Genomic DNA, 18,426 nt, shown 5'->3' with positions numbered 1-18,426 from the left:
ATAGGTACCACATTGTACAGTGGAGCTGTAGAGCTTATTCATCTGGCTTAACTGACGCTTTATGCTCATTGATTAGTAAATACGCATGTTGCACTACCCCAGCCCCTGGCAACTACCATTCCACTTTTGATTATATGAATTGGACTATTTTCTTAAGATTTTTATTTGTTTTGAGAGCGAGAGAGTGAGCATGCATGCAGGTGGGGGGAAGGGGCAGAGAGAGAAGGAGAGGGAGAGAATCTCCAGCAGGCCCCGTGCCGAGTGCAGAGCCTGTTGTGGGGCTTGATCCCAGGACCCCAAGATCATGACCCAAGCCAAAACCAAGAGCCGGACACAACCAGCTGAGCCACACACACGCCCCTGAATTGGACTAGTCTAGATACTTACATAAGTGGAGTCATGTAGTATTTCCTTCTCTGTGACTGGCTTGTTCCACTTGGCATGATGTTCTCAAGGTTTATTCATGTTGTTGCATATTGAAGGTTCCTTTAAAAAAAAAAAGGTTAGCTAGTATTCCGTTGTATGTAAATACCACATTTTCCTTACCCACTCTTCTGTCGATGGACATTAGGTTGTTTCCACTTGGCTGTTGTGAATAATGCTGAGTAAACATGGAAGTGTAGATATCCCTGAGAGATTGATTTCAGTTCTTTTGGATAAATACCCAGAAGGGGGGGGGCACCTGGGTGGCTCAGTTGGTTAAACGTCTGCCTTTGGCTCAGGTCCTGACCCCAGGGCCCTGGGATCGAGCCCCACTTGGGGCTCCCTGCTCAGCGGGGAGCCTGCTTCTCCCTCTCCCTACACCATTCCCCCTGCTTTTGCTCTCTGGCTCTCTCTGTGTGTCAAAAAAATAAGTAAAATCTTAAAAAAAAATACCCAGAAGTGGGGTTGCTGGATCTTATGGTAGTTCTACTTTTAATTTTTTGAGTAATCTCCCTACCGTGCAGTTTTAAAGAGCCTGCTTTTATCTGCTCTGCAAAGGCAGGCAGAAGGGGTCCCCCAGATCACTTACGGTCAGTCTTCTTGAGACTTGTTGTTGTTGTTGTATGTTTTCTAGATCAAGTGGATGGCTCTTTTGGCATTTGCATGGTAAAGGATGACACCAAGATCAGCATTGAACCGTGAGTTGGAACAGACTTAGCACCTGAGGGTGGGTCCTTCCAAAGTGGGGGTGCTCTTACCTCCCTGCGGGCCAGTGTCCGTTTTTCCCAGGGGCTCCTTCATCATAGGGGATCCGGTCTAGCTACGGAGCCTCCCTAAGAGAGAAGTGGTGCACTTCTGTGCGTGTATGTGGGAAGCTCCCTCAGTATTCTTTCTGTCCAGACATACCGTAGCTGGGGCCAGAGGAACAGAATGCCCAGGACCCTGGGGTCCTACGTAGAATTGGTGGTGGTACCACCACGTAAGACTTTCGAGTGTCCGTGGAATGTGGCTCGATCAGTATGGACGTGGGTGTAGAAGCATGCCGGCTGTAAGCGTATACCTCCCCTGCCCTAGACCCAAAGTGACTCCTGAGGCCAGAGGTACAGCAATAAGGAAAACCAGAGGAAGGAAGGAAGTCCCCCCTTGAGAGGTTTCTGGAATGCCTGCACATATCTGTCAGGGATGATGGACGCTGAACACGTCTGGCAGATGGCAGGGCTGCAGCCGGAGACCGGGGCACACCGCCCATCTCTGTTTCATTTCCCGTCTTGGTCACATGTGTATGTCTTGCACGTCTGTGTGTGTGGCCTCATTTCAGACACATCAACATAGGAAGCCGGTTTCAGGCTGAGATCCCAGAGCTCCAGGAGAGATCGCTGGCTGGAGTTGATGAGCACGTAGCTTCTCTGGTTTGGAAGCCATGGGGAGATGTGACGACCAACCCAGAAACGCAGGACAGAGGTGGCTGAGATTTTGGGCCCAAATTCCCGAGGGCCCTGCCGCCACCCCTGCCCCCCACCCCCCGCCATGTCTGAGGACTTCTGCCAGTTCTCCCCTCGGCTGAGAAGCAGTACCCCGGGGTGAGGGGGTGGGGAAGGCTTGCCCTTGGTGCTGTGTGGCTTTTCTTGAGCCTCACTCCCCTGCCCCCAGCTGCCTTCTCACGCAAGCGCAGCCAGGCTGTTCAGAGCAAGTGCCAGGAGCGGGGTTTGTGCCCTTCCTCCTTGTCTCTCCCTTCCTTCCCTCATCCCGCTTTCAGCTGAGACGTGAGGAGGCCGGTGACAAGGAGCCCCCTCTCTGTGCTGTCGGGGAAGTCTCCTCCCTGGAGCTCGCTGACTCCTTGTGTCTCCTCTCACCCCCTGTGCTGGGACCGCTCGCCGGAAACAGTGACTGAGCTCTGCAACGTGGCCTGCTCCAGCGTGATGCCGGGAGGGGGCACCAACCTGGAGCTCGCTCTGCACTGCCTGCACGAAGCCCAGGGCAACGTTCAGGTGAAGTGGAGGCAGGCGTAGGGCAAGGGGGAGTCTGGAGAAGCCCCCTTCTCTCCTGGGGCCGGGACCAGCAGGTGCATGCCGTGTGCGGTCTGCTTGGGGGTTTGCGGCTCACGAAAAGTGAAGGCAGGCCACTCTCCTTCGTCCCGGTGACTTTGGGATTGGTGTGGTCCTTGTGAGCTGCAGCTGTGGGCTCAGTGAGTCAGCTGTCTGTGTGGTGCAACAACAATGCCCGGGGTCCTCGGAGACATTTCCGGGGCACTGGGCAGCTGGTGCCCAGGAGACCCATCATTTCGGGTCCTGTGCTAATCGGGTTTACTTATTGAGCTTTCTCTCTTCAATTAAAAACCCGTGTATGGGGTGCCTGGGTGGCTCAGTTGGTTAAGCGACTGCCTTCGGCTCAGGTCATGATCCTGGAGTCCCAGGATCAAGTCCCGCATCAGGCTCCCTGCTCAGCAGGGAGTTTGCTTCTCCCTCTGACCCTCCCCCTTCTCGTGTGCTCTCTCTCTCTCATTGTCTCTCTCAAATAAATAAATAAAAATCTTTTAAAATAAAAAATAAATTAAAACCCGTGTATGAAAACCTCTGATGCAGTAGAACAGCCTCTGCCTCCTCCAAGGACCCTCTTCACAGTCTTGAGTAGTGAGAGAGGAAAAGTCCCATCACCTGAGGTCGGTCCCCAAGAATCAGTGCCACGGTCATGCTTTTTCTTGAGCCGAGAGGCAGCGGCCAGCACGTAGTAGGTGCTCAGCAGAGTGATCAACACATCTTTATGGGGTTCGACTGAATGCTTGGTAATGTGGTGGCACTGGGGCCAGGGCCAGCTTGGGGGCCCCAGTCTTGGTTTCATGCTCTGCTGCTGCCATCTTGAAATTCTTAATAAGTTTTGAACAAGGGCCGTTTTCATTTTGTGCTGGGTCCCACAGATCCCCTGGCAGGACCTGACTGTGGTTCCTCAGGGGAGCAGGACAAAATCCCTCTCTTTGTGGCTTACATTTTAGAAGAGTCAAAACAGGAAGTACATTTTAGAAGATGGCTGGATAATCGTTAGTGCTATGAAGGAAATAAAGGAGGGCAGTGGGCAAGGGCAGTGCTATTCCAAATGTTGGTCCTTGATGGTAAGGAGCGCGCACCAGAGTAAATCCACACACTGTCTCCTGCATCAGGAGCACCTTGCCGTGAGAAGTCTACGTTAGCTGCACTCAGCAGTCTGCTTTGTGGCGTAGTCTGCGGGGCCACAAGTGGTTTACAGGTGGTGGCTGGTCCGTGGACCAACCACACTCCGGGTAGTAGGGCTAGGGAAGGCCTTAGGGAGAGCTGGAAGTGTCTTTGGAAGGAAGGAAGGAATGGAGGGAGACTCTTCATTGTGTCCCTTTGTAAAGTAGCCTGCAACTCCTCTCGTTCCAGATTGCCCTGGAGACCCTCTTACTCCGAGGACCCCAGAAGCCGCAGACTCACCCACTGGCCGACTACCGCTACACAGGTGACTGGGCGAGGCTGTGGGTGTGGTTTTTGCCAGGCAAGACCTTGTGAACAGTCAGTCCCAACAGCAAGCTTTGCCTGTGCCTTTTGGGAGTTCTCTTGGGGTCTTCGCCTGTCTTTCCAGAAAGGCCTCTCCTCTTCCGGGCTGGGGTGGGGTGGGGGACTCTGTGGCATGTTTTCTTCTAGTTGCGTCCTACCATTCCCTTTCCGGTGGTTCCCTCGTGGGCTGTGCCCAACCTGGAAGGGGATGCCCCTGGCCAGGGGGAGGCGGAGGCAGGCTGAGCTTCAGCAGTGGGGCGCGCCAGCCCTGGAGTCAGGCAGTCTGGGGCCCTCCCCCAGCCTCAGCAAGTCCCTCAACTAGTGCCAGCCGTGGCTGCCTCCGTAAAGTGCAGATCCTAACGGGCCCTACCTGCTAAGGTTTTTGTCAGGATTGTGGGAGATAAAGGAAATAAGGGGCTTAGCAGAATGTTTGACACATAACTATGCTTAGTGATGGCAGCTTTAAAAAGGAGGGTGGTCTGCACATCAGCCCTGTCCTGCCCACCCCAACCCCCCCCCCCCGTGCTTGGCTCTTTCTCTAATAGGTTCAGACATCTGGACCCCCATGGAGAAGAGGCTTTTTAAGAAGGCATTCTGTGCCCACAAGAAGGACTTCTACATGATACATAAGACGGTAAAGTGAATGTGGGTGCGCTGGTGTAGGCAGGGCCTCGCCTCACGCAGCTGAGCCGAACTAGAGCAGAAGGGCCTGTTGGGGGTGACGCTCTGCTAGTCTCAGAAACAGTTCATAATTTTAAAATGCCATTGTTGTGAACACTTCCAAACAGTCCAGAAATGCATCAATGCTCAGTGCTCAAATAAATGAACGCTCCCATTCTCAACTTGAGAAATGCTCCGGTAAAGGCCTCCATGCCCCTCCCCACAGCCCTCCTTCTGGTGGCTAACCTCGGCCTGTTTGCTTGTGTGCCTCAGCTTTGCGCTGCCCGTGCACATCTCACACGCGTACGTGCGCGTACTTATGAAAGGCTGAGATCCTACCTCACTGGATATCCTGCTGGGTTTTTTGTTCCTTTGTTAATCTGATGTACACAAAACTGCACATAATCAAAGTGTAACATTTGATGTTTTCGTGTATTTATACACCTACAAGACCATTCACGCGGTCAAGATCACAAACACATCAGTCACCCGCACACGTTTCCCCCTGCCCCTCGGTCCTCTTTCCTGCCACCCCTGTCCCTAGTCCACTCCTTGCCTCCTTTCTGTCACTGTAAATTAGTTTGCGTTTTCCAGAGTTTTCTGTGAATGGAATCGTCATATGACATGCGCTCTGCTTACACCTAGCATCAGTGAGATCATCCGTGTTGTTGAGTAGCAGTCCTTCACGCCTTTTCATTGCCGGGGAATGTTTTATTGTGTGGGTGTACCACCATCTATTTAATCTTTCACCTGTTGCCACCTGGGTGGTTTCCAGATATCAGCAATTATAGGTACAGCTGCCGTGAACACTCATTCACGTACAGGGCTCTCAAGGACCAGCACTGTTTTTCTGCGGGGTAAATACCTAGCCAGGGGAATGAGTACATCATATGGCGAGTGTCATGTTTCACTTTGAAGAAACCACCACATGTTTATCCAAAGCGGTCGTAGCATTTCACGTGCCCACGGGCAGCTCACAAGAGTTCCTGGTGCTGCACGCCCTCCCCAGCACACCCCACCGTCAGGCTTCTTTTTGCCATTCTAATGAGCACAGAGCGTTCTCTCCCTGCGCTTCCTGGAAGACTAACGATGCTGAGCATCTTTTCACCTGCTTGTTTGCTTTCGCTGTGCCTCATGTGGTAAGGTGTCTGCTCCCAATCCTTTGCCTATGTTTTTTGGGGGGGGGGTGTTTGTATTTTTATTAAACTGTGGGAGTTCTTTATTTGTTCCGAACACAAGCTCTTCATCCAGATACCTGCTTTGCAGATGTTTGTTCCCGGTCTCTGACTTCTCAGTTTTGGTTCAACAGTGTCTTTTGAGGAAAAATTTTAGACTTTGAGTAAGCTCAGTTTATTAATTTTTCTCTTATGGACCATGCTTCTGGTGGAGTCTCTAAGAAACCTTTGCCTACCCAAAGTCATCAAGACTTTCCCCTACGTTTTCTTCTAGAAGTTTTATGGTTTTCAGTTTTACGTTTAGATTTATGACCTGTTCTGGATTGATATGCAAGGTATGGTTGGAGTTCTTTTTTTGCATATGCATATTTAATCGTTCCAATACCTTTTGTTGAAGAAACTACGTTTTCTCCACTCAACGGTCTTTGTACCTCAGCCAAATATCAGTTGGCCATATATGTATGTGTTTATTTATGGGCTGTCCATTTTGTTCAGTTGATCTATTTGTCTACTTTTTTTTTAAGATTTTATTTATTTGTTTGACAGAGAGAGACACAGCGAGAGAGGGAACACAAGCAGGGGGAGTGGGAGAGGGAGAGGCAGGCTTCCCACCGAGCAGGGAACCCGATCTGGGGCTCGATCCCAGGACCCTGAGATCATGACCTGAGCCGAAGGCAGACGCTCAACGACTGAGCCACCCAGGCGCCCCCTATTTGTCTACTGTTAAGCTGTTAGCATGCTCATTATTACTGTTGATTTATATCATCTGCAAATAAAGACAGTTTCATTTCTTCCTTTCCAATCTGGATGCCTTTGATTTTTTCTTGCCTCACTGCACTGTAGAACCTCCAGTACCTTGTTCGTAGAAATGGTGAAAGTGGACCTTCTGGACTTGTTCATGATCTTAGAGGGAAACCAGCCCCTATTTTCCCTCTTAAGTATGACATTAGCTGTGGGGTCTTTGTAGATGTTGCTGATCAGGTTGAAGAAATTCCTTTTATTCCCAGTTTGCTGAGAGTTTGTATCAGTAAAGGATATGGGGTTGTATTGATAGTGCTTTTTCTGCATCTGTTGAGATGCTCATATGGTTATTCTTTTTTATTTTAGTATGGCCAATTATATTGATTTTTGATTGTTAAATCAACCTCACATTTCTGGGATGAGCTCCACTTGGTCCCGGAGTCTTGTCCTTTGTATATATATTGTTGGATTCTATTTGTTAACACTTGGTTTAGAAGTTTTCATCTGTGTTTGTGAGGGATATTAGTCTGTAGCTTTCTTTCCTTGTAATATCTTTGTCTGGCTTTCATATCAGGGTAATGCTGACCTTATTGAATGAGCTGGGAAGTATTCCCTCCTCTTCAATTTTTTTGGAAGAATTTGTTTAGAATTAGCTTTATTTATTCCTTAAATATTTGGTGGTGAAGCCACCTCGGCCTGGAGTTTTCTATGTGGGAAGGTTTTGAAGTGCAGATTCAGGTTATTTCTTAGATGTAGGGCGATTCACGTTACCATGTCTTCTTGGTAGTTTTTCTTTCGAGAAATTTGTTCATTTCTTCTAAGTTGTCTGATCTATTGGCTAAAATTGTTCATAATAGTCTCATATTGTGCTTTTTATATTCATTGACTATAGGGATGTCACCTCTCTCATTCCTGATATCAGTAATTGGTCTTTTTTTTCCTGACCAGTCTGGCTAGAGATTTACCAGTTTTACCGATTTTCTCAAGAACACCAGCTTTGGCTTGTTGATTTTTTTTCTATTTAATTGATTTCTGCTCTGCTGTTTATTATTTCTTTTTTTTAAGATTTTATTTTATTTATTTGACAGAGAGAGAGATGGAGAGCAGGAACATAAGCAGGGGGAGTGGGAGAGAGAGAAGCAGGCTTCCCACAGAGCAGGGAGCCTGATGCGGGGCTCGATCCCAGGACCTTGGGACCTCATGACCTGGGCCGAAGGCAGACACTTAACGACTGAGCCACCCAGGCGCCCCTGTTTATTATTTCATTTCTTCTGCTTGCTTTGAGTTTAATTTGTTATTCTTTTACTAGCTTCTGAAGGTAGAAACTGAGATCATTGATATGAAACCTTTCTTCCTCCCTAATATAGGTATTTAGTGCTACAAATTTTCCTCAAAGTACTGCTTTGATACATATGTTGGGTTTTCATTTTTATTCAGTTCAAAATACGTTTTCACTTCCCTTTTGATTTCTTTTTTGACCTATGAATTATTTAGAAGTGTGTTATTTAGTCTCCAGATATTTTAGGATTTTCCAGAGTTCTTCTGTTACTGACTTTTAATTTAATGTCTCTGTGGTCAGAGAAATACTTCATATGACTCAAATCTTTTTAAATTTTTTGATCCTTGATTATGGCCCAGAATACGGTCTACATTTTAGTAGATGTCCTGAATACACTTGAAGAAGGTGTATCCTGCCGCTGTTGGCTGGAGCTCTAGAAATATCAGTTCAAGGGCGCCTGGGTGGCTCAGTTGGTTAAGCAACTGCCTTCGGCTCAGGTCATGATCCTGGAGTCCCGGGATCGAGTCCCGCATCGGGCTCCCTGCTCGGCGAGGGGCCTGCTTCTCCCTCTAACCCTCCCCGCTCTCATGCACACTCTCTCTCTCTCTCTCTCTCTCTCTCATTCTCACTCTCTAAAAAATAAATAAATAAATCTTAAAAAAAAAAGAAATATCAGTTCAAGATGGTTGATAATGTGGTTTGGGTTTTCCATCCCTTTACCATTTCCTTGCCCTAGCAATTATTGGGAATGGGTTATTAAAATATTTGGCTGTGACTATGGATCTATTTTTCCCTGTAGTTCTTTTTTTTTTAAATATTTATTTATTCGAGAGAGAGAATGAGAGAGAGAGAGAGAGAGAGCACATGAGAGGGGGGAGGGTCAGAGGGAGAAGCAGACTCCCTGCAGAGCAGGGAGCCCGATGCAGGACTTGATCCAGGGACGCCAGGATCGTGACCTGAGCCAAAGGCAGTCACTTAACCAACTGAGCCACCCAGGCGCCCCTTCCCTATAGTTCTATCAGGTTTTGCTTTGTGTATTTTGAAGCTTTGACTTAGATGCATGAATATGTAGGATTCTTATGTCCTCTTGATTAATTGACCTTTTTATCATGATGAAATGATTTCCTTTATGCCTGGTATTATTCTTTGCTCTGAAATCTATTTTTCTGCTATTATATAGCCAACTACTCCAACTTTCTTATAATGGATGTTTGCATGGTATAACCTCTTACTTTTAACCTATTTGTGTTTTTATATTTAAAGTGTGTTCTTCTAAGTAGCATGTATTAGATGGTGCTTTTTTATTTGTTGTAATCGAAGTATAATTAACATGGAGTGTTATATTAGTTTCAGGTACACAATATAATAATTCAGCACTTCTGAGCTCATCAAAATAAGCATGCTCTTGATTCCCATCACCTATTTCCCCCTCCCCCCACCCACCTCCCATCTGAGAACCACCAGCTTGTTCTCTGTGTTTAAGAATCTGTCTTGGGGCGCCTGGGTGGCTCAGTTGGTTAAGCGACTGCCTTCGGCTCAGGTCATGATCCCGGAGTCCTGGGATCGAGCCCCGCATCAGGCTCCCAGCTCAGTGGGGAGCCTGCTTCTCCCTCTGACCCTCTCTCCTCTCATGCTGTTTCTCTCTCTCTCTCTCGCTCTCTAATAAATAAATAAAATCTTAAAAAAAAAAAGAATCTGTCTTAACTGTCTTTTTTCTTTTTTGATTTGTTTCTTAAATTCCACACATGAGTGAGATCATACGGTATTTGTCTTTCTCTGACTTATTTCTCTTGGCGTTATACTCTCCAGATCCATCCATGTTGTCACAAATGGCAAGATTTCATTCCTTTTTATAGTTGAGTAATATTCTGTTATATGCTTTTTAAAAAAATATCCAGCCTTTTTAAAATTTTTTTTAGAATTTTTTTGAAAGATTTTATTTATTTATTTGAGAGAGAGAATGAGATAGAGAGAGCATGAGAGGGGGGAGGGTCAGAGAGAGAAGCAGACTCCCTGCTGAGCAGGGAGCCCGATGCGGGATTCAATCCTGGGACCCCAGGATCATGACCTGAGCCGAAGGCAGTCGCTTAACCAACTGAGCCACCCAGGTGCCCCTCCAGCCTTTTAATTAGGGTGTATTTAGACCATGCACATTTAACGTGATAATAGAGATGGTTAGGTTCAAGTCCATCACCTTGCTGTGTATATTCTGTTTGACTCATCTGTTCTTTGTTTCTCCTTTTTGCAATTTTTCTACCTTCTTTTGGATTAATGTAGTAAATTTTAGGATTCCATTTTATCTCCTTTGTTGGCTTATTGGCTATAACTCTTTATTATTTTGGTGGTTGCTTTAGGGTTTATACTATGCATCATTAACTTACCACTGTCAAACCTTCAAGTGATTTGATAGCGCTTCATGTACAGAATGAAAACCACAGAGTAGTGGGCTTCCATCTCTCCTCCTGGCCTTTATACTGTGATTGTCACGCCTTTTATATATGTTACGAATCCCTCAATACCTTGTTACTGTTTTTGTTTGAACAGCCAACTATGTTTAGAGAGATTTAAAATACAAAGTCTTATATTTTTACCCACATAGTTACCATTTTTACTGCGCTTGCATCCCTTTGTATGGATCCATGTTTTCATCTGGCATCATTTTCCAGAAAGAAATAGATGCGAATCCTTTACCACTTTTTGTGGTTCAGGTTTGCTGGTCATGGATTTTTCCAGCTTCTGTGTATTGAAAAAAGTCTTTATTTTGCCTCCATTTTTGAAAGCTGTCTTTGCTAGGTATGGAATTCTAGTTTGACAGGTTTTTGGTTTTTTTTTTTTAATTCTTGAAGTCATTTAAAGATGTTGCTCTATTTTCTTCTTGATTTTGTTGTTTCCACCAAGAAATCTACAGATTTTCTTGTCTCTGTTCCTCTGTATAAAACATGTAGTTTGTTTGTTTGTTTGTTTGGTGGCTGTTTATATGAATTTCTCTTCATCCCTGGTTTTGAGCAGTTTTATTATGATGTGCTTCAGTATGGTTTTCTTCATTTTTTTTCTTGTGGTTGGGGTTGGTTGAGCTTCTTAGATCTGTGGGTTTGTAGGTTTCATTAAATTTGGGGAAATTTGGCCTTCTTTCTTCAGATATTTGTGTCCCTCCCTTGTCCTTCGAGGACTCCATTGACTGTGTGTGTTTGTGTGTGTGTGGCTTTCTGCACTTGCCCCATGGCTCACTCATGCTCTTTTTCATTTTTCCCATCTGTTTTTCCTCTGTGTGTTTCATTTTGGATGGTGTCTATTGCTGTATCTTCAAGTTCACTCATCTTTCCTCCTGCAGTGCCAAATCTACCATTAATCCCATGCCGTGCAGTTTTCCTCTCGGACATTATGGTTTTTATCCCTAAAAGTTTTCTTTGGGTCTCTTTCATATCTTCCATGTCGTTACTTAAATTTTTGATCAAATATTATGCAGACACAATAAATTTAATGTCCTTCCCTGCTAATTCTAACATCTGCAAGTATTCTGGCTTGATTTTGACAGATAGATTTTTCTCCTCATTATATGTCATATTTTCCTGCTTTTTCGCATGCCTGGTGATTTTTCACTGGATTCCAGGCATTGTGAATTTTAGCTTGTTGGGTGCTGGATATTTTTGCATCTTATAAATATTCTTGACCTTTGTTCTGGCACAGTTACTTGAAAACAACTTGTTCCTTTTGGGTATTGCTTTAGGTTTTTTAAGGCGGTACCGGAACAGCTTTTTGTTTACAGCTAATTATTTCTCGTTTCTGAGGTGATAACCCTTCTCATTACTCTACCAGTGTCCCATGAATTAGGAGGTTTTCCACCCCCAGCTGGTGGAGACAGGCACCGTTCCTGGCCCCTGAGAGCCACAGGCACCTTTCCCTCTGATCCTTTCAGATGGATCTTTACTTAGCATTGGCTTGTCTCTTCACACCCACTTCACTGAATCCGTGAAGGGAACTCTGTCCAGATCTCTGGCGTTTTTCTCCGTGCTGCTGTCTGCTCTGCTGTCCTCTGTCCTGTGGACTCTCGCCACCTTGGTCTCCCCAGGCACTAGGCTCCTCTCAACTCAGGAGTCTGCTGGTCCCTCCCCCTGGGCCGTGGTCTGGAAACTCTCCCAAGGTGGTAGTGTATTTTCTACCTCTCAGAAAGATGTTTTTTGACTGATGCCTAGGGTTTTACCAACCACTGTTTCCTATATTTTGTCTATGTCTTTTCATTGTTTGGGATGGGAGGGAGATCTAGCTCCTCCTATTGCTCCATCTTGTTTGGAAGCAGAAGTTCAACTTCTTGGCTTTTTTTTTTAAACTTAGTACTATTTCCTAGATGGGCAGGGGATGTACTGTTTTGACTCTTAGTTTGTGACGACACACAAAGCTGAAAAAATTCACACAGAGAAGGTATTTTCTGAAGTGAGCTCCAGATACTGGGATGCCTGGGTGGCTCAGTCGGTTAAGCGTCTGCCTTCGGCTCAAGTCATGATCCCAGGGTCCTGGGATGGAATCCTGCATCTGGCTCTTTGCTCAGTGGGGAGCCTGCTTCTCCCTCGGTTCCTCCTCCCACTTGTGCTCACTCTCTCACTGTATCTCTCTTTGTCAAATAAATAATCTTAAAAAAAAAAAAAAGTGAGCTCCAGATACTAAATGGCCCATTGAATTTACCTGAGAAATGTTCCTTCTGGAGCAATTAATAAACTTTTCCATCCTGTTTTGTTTTTACAGATTTTATTGTCACAGAATCACTTCTTAGTGGAGGGAGGAGCAAACGGTGGGGTCTAAATGGCCAGGATCGAATTGTGCCCTCAGAACCTCTTCCTTCTCTCATGGGCCCCTTCCCTCTGGACTTCAGGGCCCTGCCTCACTGTCGCAAAGGCTGTGTGGCCCCCACTGCCTCAGGGCATTCTGCTTTCGTGAGTCCCAGTTGGCAAACACGTGGCTCCTAGGCATGATGGCGCCACGAGCATCCTTGTAATCTGCCTTCCAGTGCGCCTTCCCATAGGGGAGGACCCTGGGACGGACCTGCCCCCTGGGGTGTGCGGGGCTTAGCCAGTGCTGGCTGTGGTGGCTTCACTCTGAACCCCTCGTCACCTGTGAGGACTTTGTGATTCTCTGCCCCTTGCAGTGAAGGGGCATGCCGGCTGATGCAGAGAGACATTGCAGGAAGGCTTTCAAAAAGTGACTGGCCCCATGGGGAGGGGACTTTAGGGCGTCATGGCAACACTTGAGGCTGCTCGTGAGGTGTTGCCCATAGCCGCCTTCTGTTTTCCTTCACTAGATTCAGACAAAGACTGTAGCCCAGTGTGTTGAGTATTATTACATCTGGAAAAAAATGATCAAGTTTGACTGTGGCCGAGCCCCAGGACTGGAAAAGAGGGTCAAGAGAGAACCAGATGAGGCAGACAGGACAGAAGCAAAGGTAGAAGGTCCAGGGGAAGGTGGGGCTGGAGTTCGGTGCAGATCGGGATGGCACTGCCCATCCAAGTCAGGGAAGGGGGAAGGGCGCCCACTGGGAAGGGCTTCCCTGCTCAGCCTAGAGGCTCCCTGAGAAGGGTGGAGGGTTGGCACCCTTCCATCATCATTTCTGTTCCTCTGCAGGTCATTTGCAGCCCTCGGGAGAGGCCCAGCCACCGTCCCACTCCTGAGTTCAAGATAAAGACGAAGAGTTACAGGAGGGAGTCCATTCTCAACTCCAGCCCAAATGCCGGCCCCAAGCGGACCCCTGAGCCACCGGGGAGTGTGGAGGGCCAGGGTGTCTTTCCCTGCAGAGAGTGTGAGAGGTATCAGCCCTGTCCCTGGATGTGCCCACACCACCTCCTCTCAGCCCCCCTGGCGGCCCTTGGGCAACCCGCTTCCCCCTGCTCTGACTTGTGTCCTTTGGTGACTTCTCAGGGTGTTCGACAAAATCAAGAGTCGAAATGCCCACATGAAGCGCCACCGGCTTCAGGACCATGTGGAGCCCATCGTCAGGGTGAAGTGGCCTGTGAAGCCCTTCCAGCTGAAGGAGGAAGAAGAGGAGGAGGAAGAGATAGGGGCTGACATCGGCCCCCTGCAGTGGTGATTGGGGTGGGGTGGAGGGAACTGGGGCAAGGCAGCCAGTCTGGATGGGGGCCTCCAGCCTCGTCACCTTTCCCCTTGGCCTCTCCAGCGGGTTTGGGGTACCCCTCTGCCTCCTCCCCACCCTTACGGTCCCTCACTTGCCAGCCTGGCATGGAAACGTGGACGTTTGGCCATAAATAGGCAGGAGAAGCCCCCAGTCGTTAGACCGCTGTTGGCTGGTGCCAGAGTCTCCAATCTCCTTCGGTTTTAATTAGTCTCTTCCTTTCTTTCAGTTCCACTCCTTCTAGAGCAGGGAGGCTTGGGGGGGGGGCGGGGGGGGAACAAGGTAGATCTGGATAGCTCTTAAATCTTTGCCTCAGTTTTGGGGTTTGGTTACATTTGTTAGATAAGGCCAAGACGTAGAGAATCAGTGGGAAGATACTTTCAGATCTCCAACATGTTGGGGCCCCCTCACCAGGGGAGTCTCTCTGCATTCCAGATTCAGTCCCTAGTCTTGCAATGACTTGTACATTGTTAGGTTTTTTTTGTACGTGTCAACTTGTAAATCTTATTAAATTGGGTTCTTGAGCAGCTGTCTTCTGGCTTCCCCGGCCTGTTGATCCAACAAAGGCTTTTGAGCCCCTGCTACTCGCTGGAGCCACAGAGATGAGTAAGCTGAGTCCCGGCCCCGGAGGAGAGGAGCCGGGGGCTTCGTACACTCACCCAAGCCAGCATTTAGTAAGCACCTACCATAGAGCATAAGCCCGACCGACTGTGCCCAGTCTGTGCAGTGGGGCTACAGTGACACAGGAGGAACAAGGCCCCTCCCCTTGTGGGACTTCCATTGTCCAAGTGAGAGAGTCGCGGTGATGAATGAGTGAAAAGGTGATTTGAGATACTGATTGTGGGGATGCTCGTGGCCACGGGAGCAGGGGAGGCAGCATGGGCTGCCGGGGTCGGGATGCGTGGTGGCTCCCGTGGCTCAGCTGTGAAGTCAGGTGCGCCCACAGGGGCGAGCCTCAGCCTGTCGGCTGCCGCAGCAACAAAAACCACCTCTTCCTACGCCAACACCCAGACCTTGGGAGGCTGCGGGGAAGAGAGCCCATCCCTCCCTCTTGTCCCTTCCGAAGAGCCAGGAGAGCTTGTAGCAGCCCCTAGCAGGACGCCCCTCCTGTCCCACTGGCAGAGCCCATGCTCTTTCTCCACTGATCCCCAAGAGCTGGAAGGAAAATGGCCACAGTTTTCCTGGACACTCAGGCTGTGTCTCCAGGAACCGGGGGAAACCAGTGTGATCCCTCAGGTGTGTTGCCACTGGGTCAAAACTGGAATTCTGTGTGCAAGGAAAAGAGGAGGAGAGGGCTACGGGCAGGGAGACCGTGTGTCCACCACAGGGCAGCATAAAATAAAGCGGGGCGCCAGGTCCCGGGCAGGGTCCGAGGCATGGCACACAGTGGCCGGCCAGGGAAGGCCACACCGAGGACGCTGCTGGGGCCAAGGTCTGGACGGCTAGTGGAGGGTGGTCCAAGAGCCTCCAGCTCCTCTGTGGAGCTTGTAGGAGGCGAGATGGCAAACACAGACAGTAGGCATGGTGGTAAGAAGGTGAGCCAGTGGCCTGGGCTGAAGAGGGACAGAAACTCGGGGAGTGGGGAAGCATCTTAGGTGTAGACTCAGCCTTGCTGGTGGGTCCCCTCCCAGGGAGAAGTGGTAAGGGAAAGGACAGGTCAGGGCCAGCGTGGCAGCTCTGGGGCTCGGCACCTGAGTAGATGTCAGTAAATCAGATGGGGAAGAGCAGGGATACCTCAGAGGACTGATCACCTCGAGGTGCGATTGGGTCCATCATAGTGGGTGCTGCATTCTGAGAGACTGGGGGGGGGGCGGGAGCAGGGCAAAGCGTGGTGTCAGGAGCCATCCCAGGCGGCCGTGTCGCGGCTAAATAAATCTTAAAGCCGGGGCAGGAGGGGGAGCAGAGGAGTAAGTTGAGTTTGAAGGACTTAGGACCCTTGTGGTTAAGGGAAAGGGCTCGGGCTCGGGCCTCCTAGGAACCAGAATTTACAGCCAGACTCCTCTTCTTTCTTTGTGATCTTGGGCAAGTCACTTTCCCTGTTTCAGCCTCCGTGTTCTCAGTCTGTGAAACGGGATGGGAACTGCCTTCCCCCACATCCTGGTTCAGTGAAAAGACATAAATGACGCATCTAGCAGGGTGCACCGCAGGAACAGAGCCGTTGCCATAAATGGGTCCTCCTGCTCTTATTGTTTGGGTCCCGCCCTGAATGACAAGCTCAGCTGCTGGAAATGAAAGACCCTGACTTAATGGGCGGGTGGTATGTTAGTTCTCTAGTGCTGCATAACAAATTGCCCTGAAATTTAACAGCGTTAAACAAACTGGAGCTTTTATAAATAGCACCACTCAGCCGGACAGGGAACCGAAACTGCTTGTGGTAATCCAGACTCTCCCCACCACCCCCACCCAATCTGCGGTCAGAATACAGTGGCCACCACAAGAAGGTGGTCTGAGAGAGTCTCCCGAAGTCAGAGCAAAGGTTTCTTGTGAATTACTCCCCCTCAGCTAAGCCCCATCCTCACCCCCAAATAATAGCTTTTTCTCACCCAGTGGTCCCTGGGTTATCTGCATGTGAATCATCTGGGAGTCCTGTAAGAAAATGTATATTCTTGTATCCTGCCACCGACTTTCATAATTGGAATCGTTGGGGGTAGGGCCCTGGAACTTGAATTTTTTTAAAGAAGATTTCATAGTAGAATCGTTTTTAGAAAGATTGTGAAAATGGTACTGAGAATTCCCATATACCCCATACCCAGTTGCCCCTATTATTTCTTTTAAAGATTTATTTGAGAGAGAACTCGAGTGGGGGGAGGGACAGAGGGAGAGAGAGAACTCTTCATGAAGACTCCCGGCTGAGTGCAGAGCCCAACTGAGATCATGACCTGAGCTGAAACCAAGAGTCAAGCCGCTTAACCAACTGAGCCACCCAGGCTCCCCCTATTAATATCTTAGATAAGTATGGTACATCTGTTATGATTACCGAACCAATATTGACACATTATTATTAACTAAAGTCCATACTTTATTCACATTTCCTTAGTTTTTACCTAACATTCATCTTCTGTTTCAGGATCCCAACCAGGACACCAAATTACATTTAGTGGGCATGTCTCCATAGGCTCCTCTTGGCTGGGACAGTGTCTCCAGCTTTCCTTGTTTTTAATGCTTTGACAGTGTTGAGAAGTCCTGGTTAAGTGTTTCGGAGAATATGCCTCAACTGGGGTTTGTCTGATGTTTGTGATTAGATGGGGAGAGGGTGGTGTCAGGAGCCATCCTTCACAGAAGTGACGTGCCATTCACATCACAGTATTGAGAGCACTTCTTATCAATGTGATTCACCACTGTTTGTGTTAACCTCAGTCACCTGGCTGAGACTGTTTGTCAGGTTTCTCCACTGGAAGCAGTCTCCCCATCCCTTTCCCATACCACACTCTGGAGGGAAGTCCCTGGGTGGTCCACACTGAGGAGTGAGGAGTTACGCTCCACCTTCTGGAGGGAGGAGTCTACATGAACTATTCAGAACTCTTCTGCATAAAATATTTGTCTATCTGCCCCGTTTATTTGTTCAGTCATTCACTTACACCAGCATGGGCTCAGGGATATTTTATACATTGGATTATAATCCAGTACTAGTTTATTGTGTTGCTCAAAATGTTCCAGCTTTGGTTTTTGGGAGCTCTTTCAGTTGGCTCCTGTGTCTCTTTGACATACCCTACCATTTGATACAAACACACACACACTCTCGCTCGCTCTCCCCCCCCCCTTTTGGCACTACAAGATTCTCCAGGCTCATCCTGTGTAATTTCCTGCCCGAGCCTCAAAGCAGCCATTTATCAAGGAGTCCTGGTTCCTTTTATTGGAGAATGGTATTAAAAACAAAGATCTGGGCTCTGAGTGAATTTTTGACACGCTCTCTCCAGCTTTTGCTTTTGTTTTTATTAATGAATCCAGAGTCCTCGCTCAGTTTTCTTTCCCCGTCTAAGGACTTTACCGGCCTTCCCAAACCAGTTCCAGTATCCGTCAGCAGAGGGCGCAAGAAAAGGCAGAGCGCTTTCCTCACCGCTTACGCCTCTCCTAGTGAAGAACCGCGCGAGTTAAGGAGCGGAGGCGGGGACTGAGCTGTGCGCAGGACACCTGTCAAACCCGGAGGAGGGCGGGGCGTATCTTCCGGCCGGGGCCGGGCGCTGTCATGTGAGGGTCAATGGTCAGCTGACTGGGGCGCAAGTTCCGCGGGGAGGTACGGGCCGAGCCGGGGGATGCTGCTGACTGGTGGAGCAGGAGCCAGAAAGCCCCACCTCGGGACGGGTCTTTGACGGTGGGGACTACGATTGGCTTATGCGAGTCACGTGGGATGTCGTAGAGCGCACCAGGAAGAGTGGAGTGTCCTACGCGGAAGTATGCGCAAGCGTTGAAACATCGCGTCGCCGATTGGCAGCCGTGAGTCACGGGGCGGTGTGCGGCGGCTGGCGAGGGCGTGGCCGGCAGGGCGCGCACCTCCCTACCAGATCTCTGGTTGGCCGGCGC

At 48.6% G+C, this 18,426-nt stretch overlaps 1 protein-coding gene across 6 annotated transcripts in view; it reads left to right on the top strand.

Moving 5' to 3' along the window:
• Positions 1-14,429, top strand: part of ZNF541 (zinc finger protein 541) — a 43,503-nt gene extending 29,074 nt beyond the window's left edge. For 5 of the 6 annotated variants that reach the window (XM_027617201.2, XM_027617203.2, XM_027617199.2 and 2 more), the window contains 8 exons: positions 1,058-1,121; positions 1,742-1,884; positions 2,308-2,411; positions 3,819-3,894; positions 4,478-4,566; positions 13,081-13,221; positions 13,401-13,582; positions 13,695-14,429. In XM_027617201.2, the coding sequence (XP_027473002.2) occupies positions 1,058-1,121; positions 1,742-1,884; positions 2,308-2,411; positions 3,819-3,894; positions 4,478-4,566; positions 13,081-13,221; positions 13,401-13,582; positions 13,695-13,863 (968 nt within the window). In that variant the 3' untranslated portion in view covers positions 13,864-14,429. The remainder of the gene's footprint in view (positions 1-1,057; positions 1,122-1,741; positions 1,885-2,307; positions 2,412-3,818; positions 3,895-4,477; positions 4,567-13,080; positions 13,222-13,400; positions 13,583-13,694) is intronic. The other variant, XM_027617204.2, reaches the window with a different exon arrangement.
• The last annotated feature ends 3,997 nt before the right edge of the window (positions 14,430-18,426 follow it).

Source organism: Zalophus californianus, chromosome 17 (genome assembly GCF_009762305.2).
Source record: "Zalophus californianus isolate mZalCal1 chromosome 17, mZalCal1.pri.v2, whole genome shotgun sequence".
Taxonomy (NCBI): domain Eukaryota; kingdom Metazoa; phylum Chordata; class Mammalia; order Carnivora; family Otariidae; genus Zalophus; species Zalophus californianus.
Note: the sequence above shows the minus strand (reverse complement) of the source record. Positions and strands in the feature narration are given on the sequence as shown.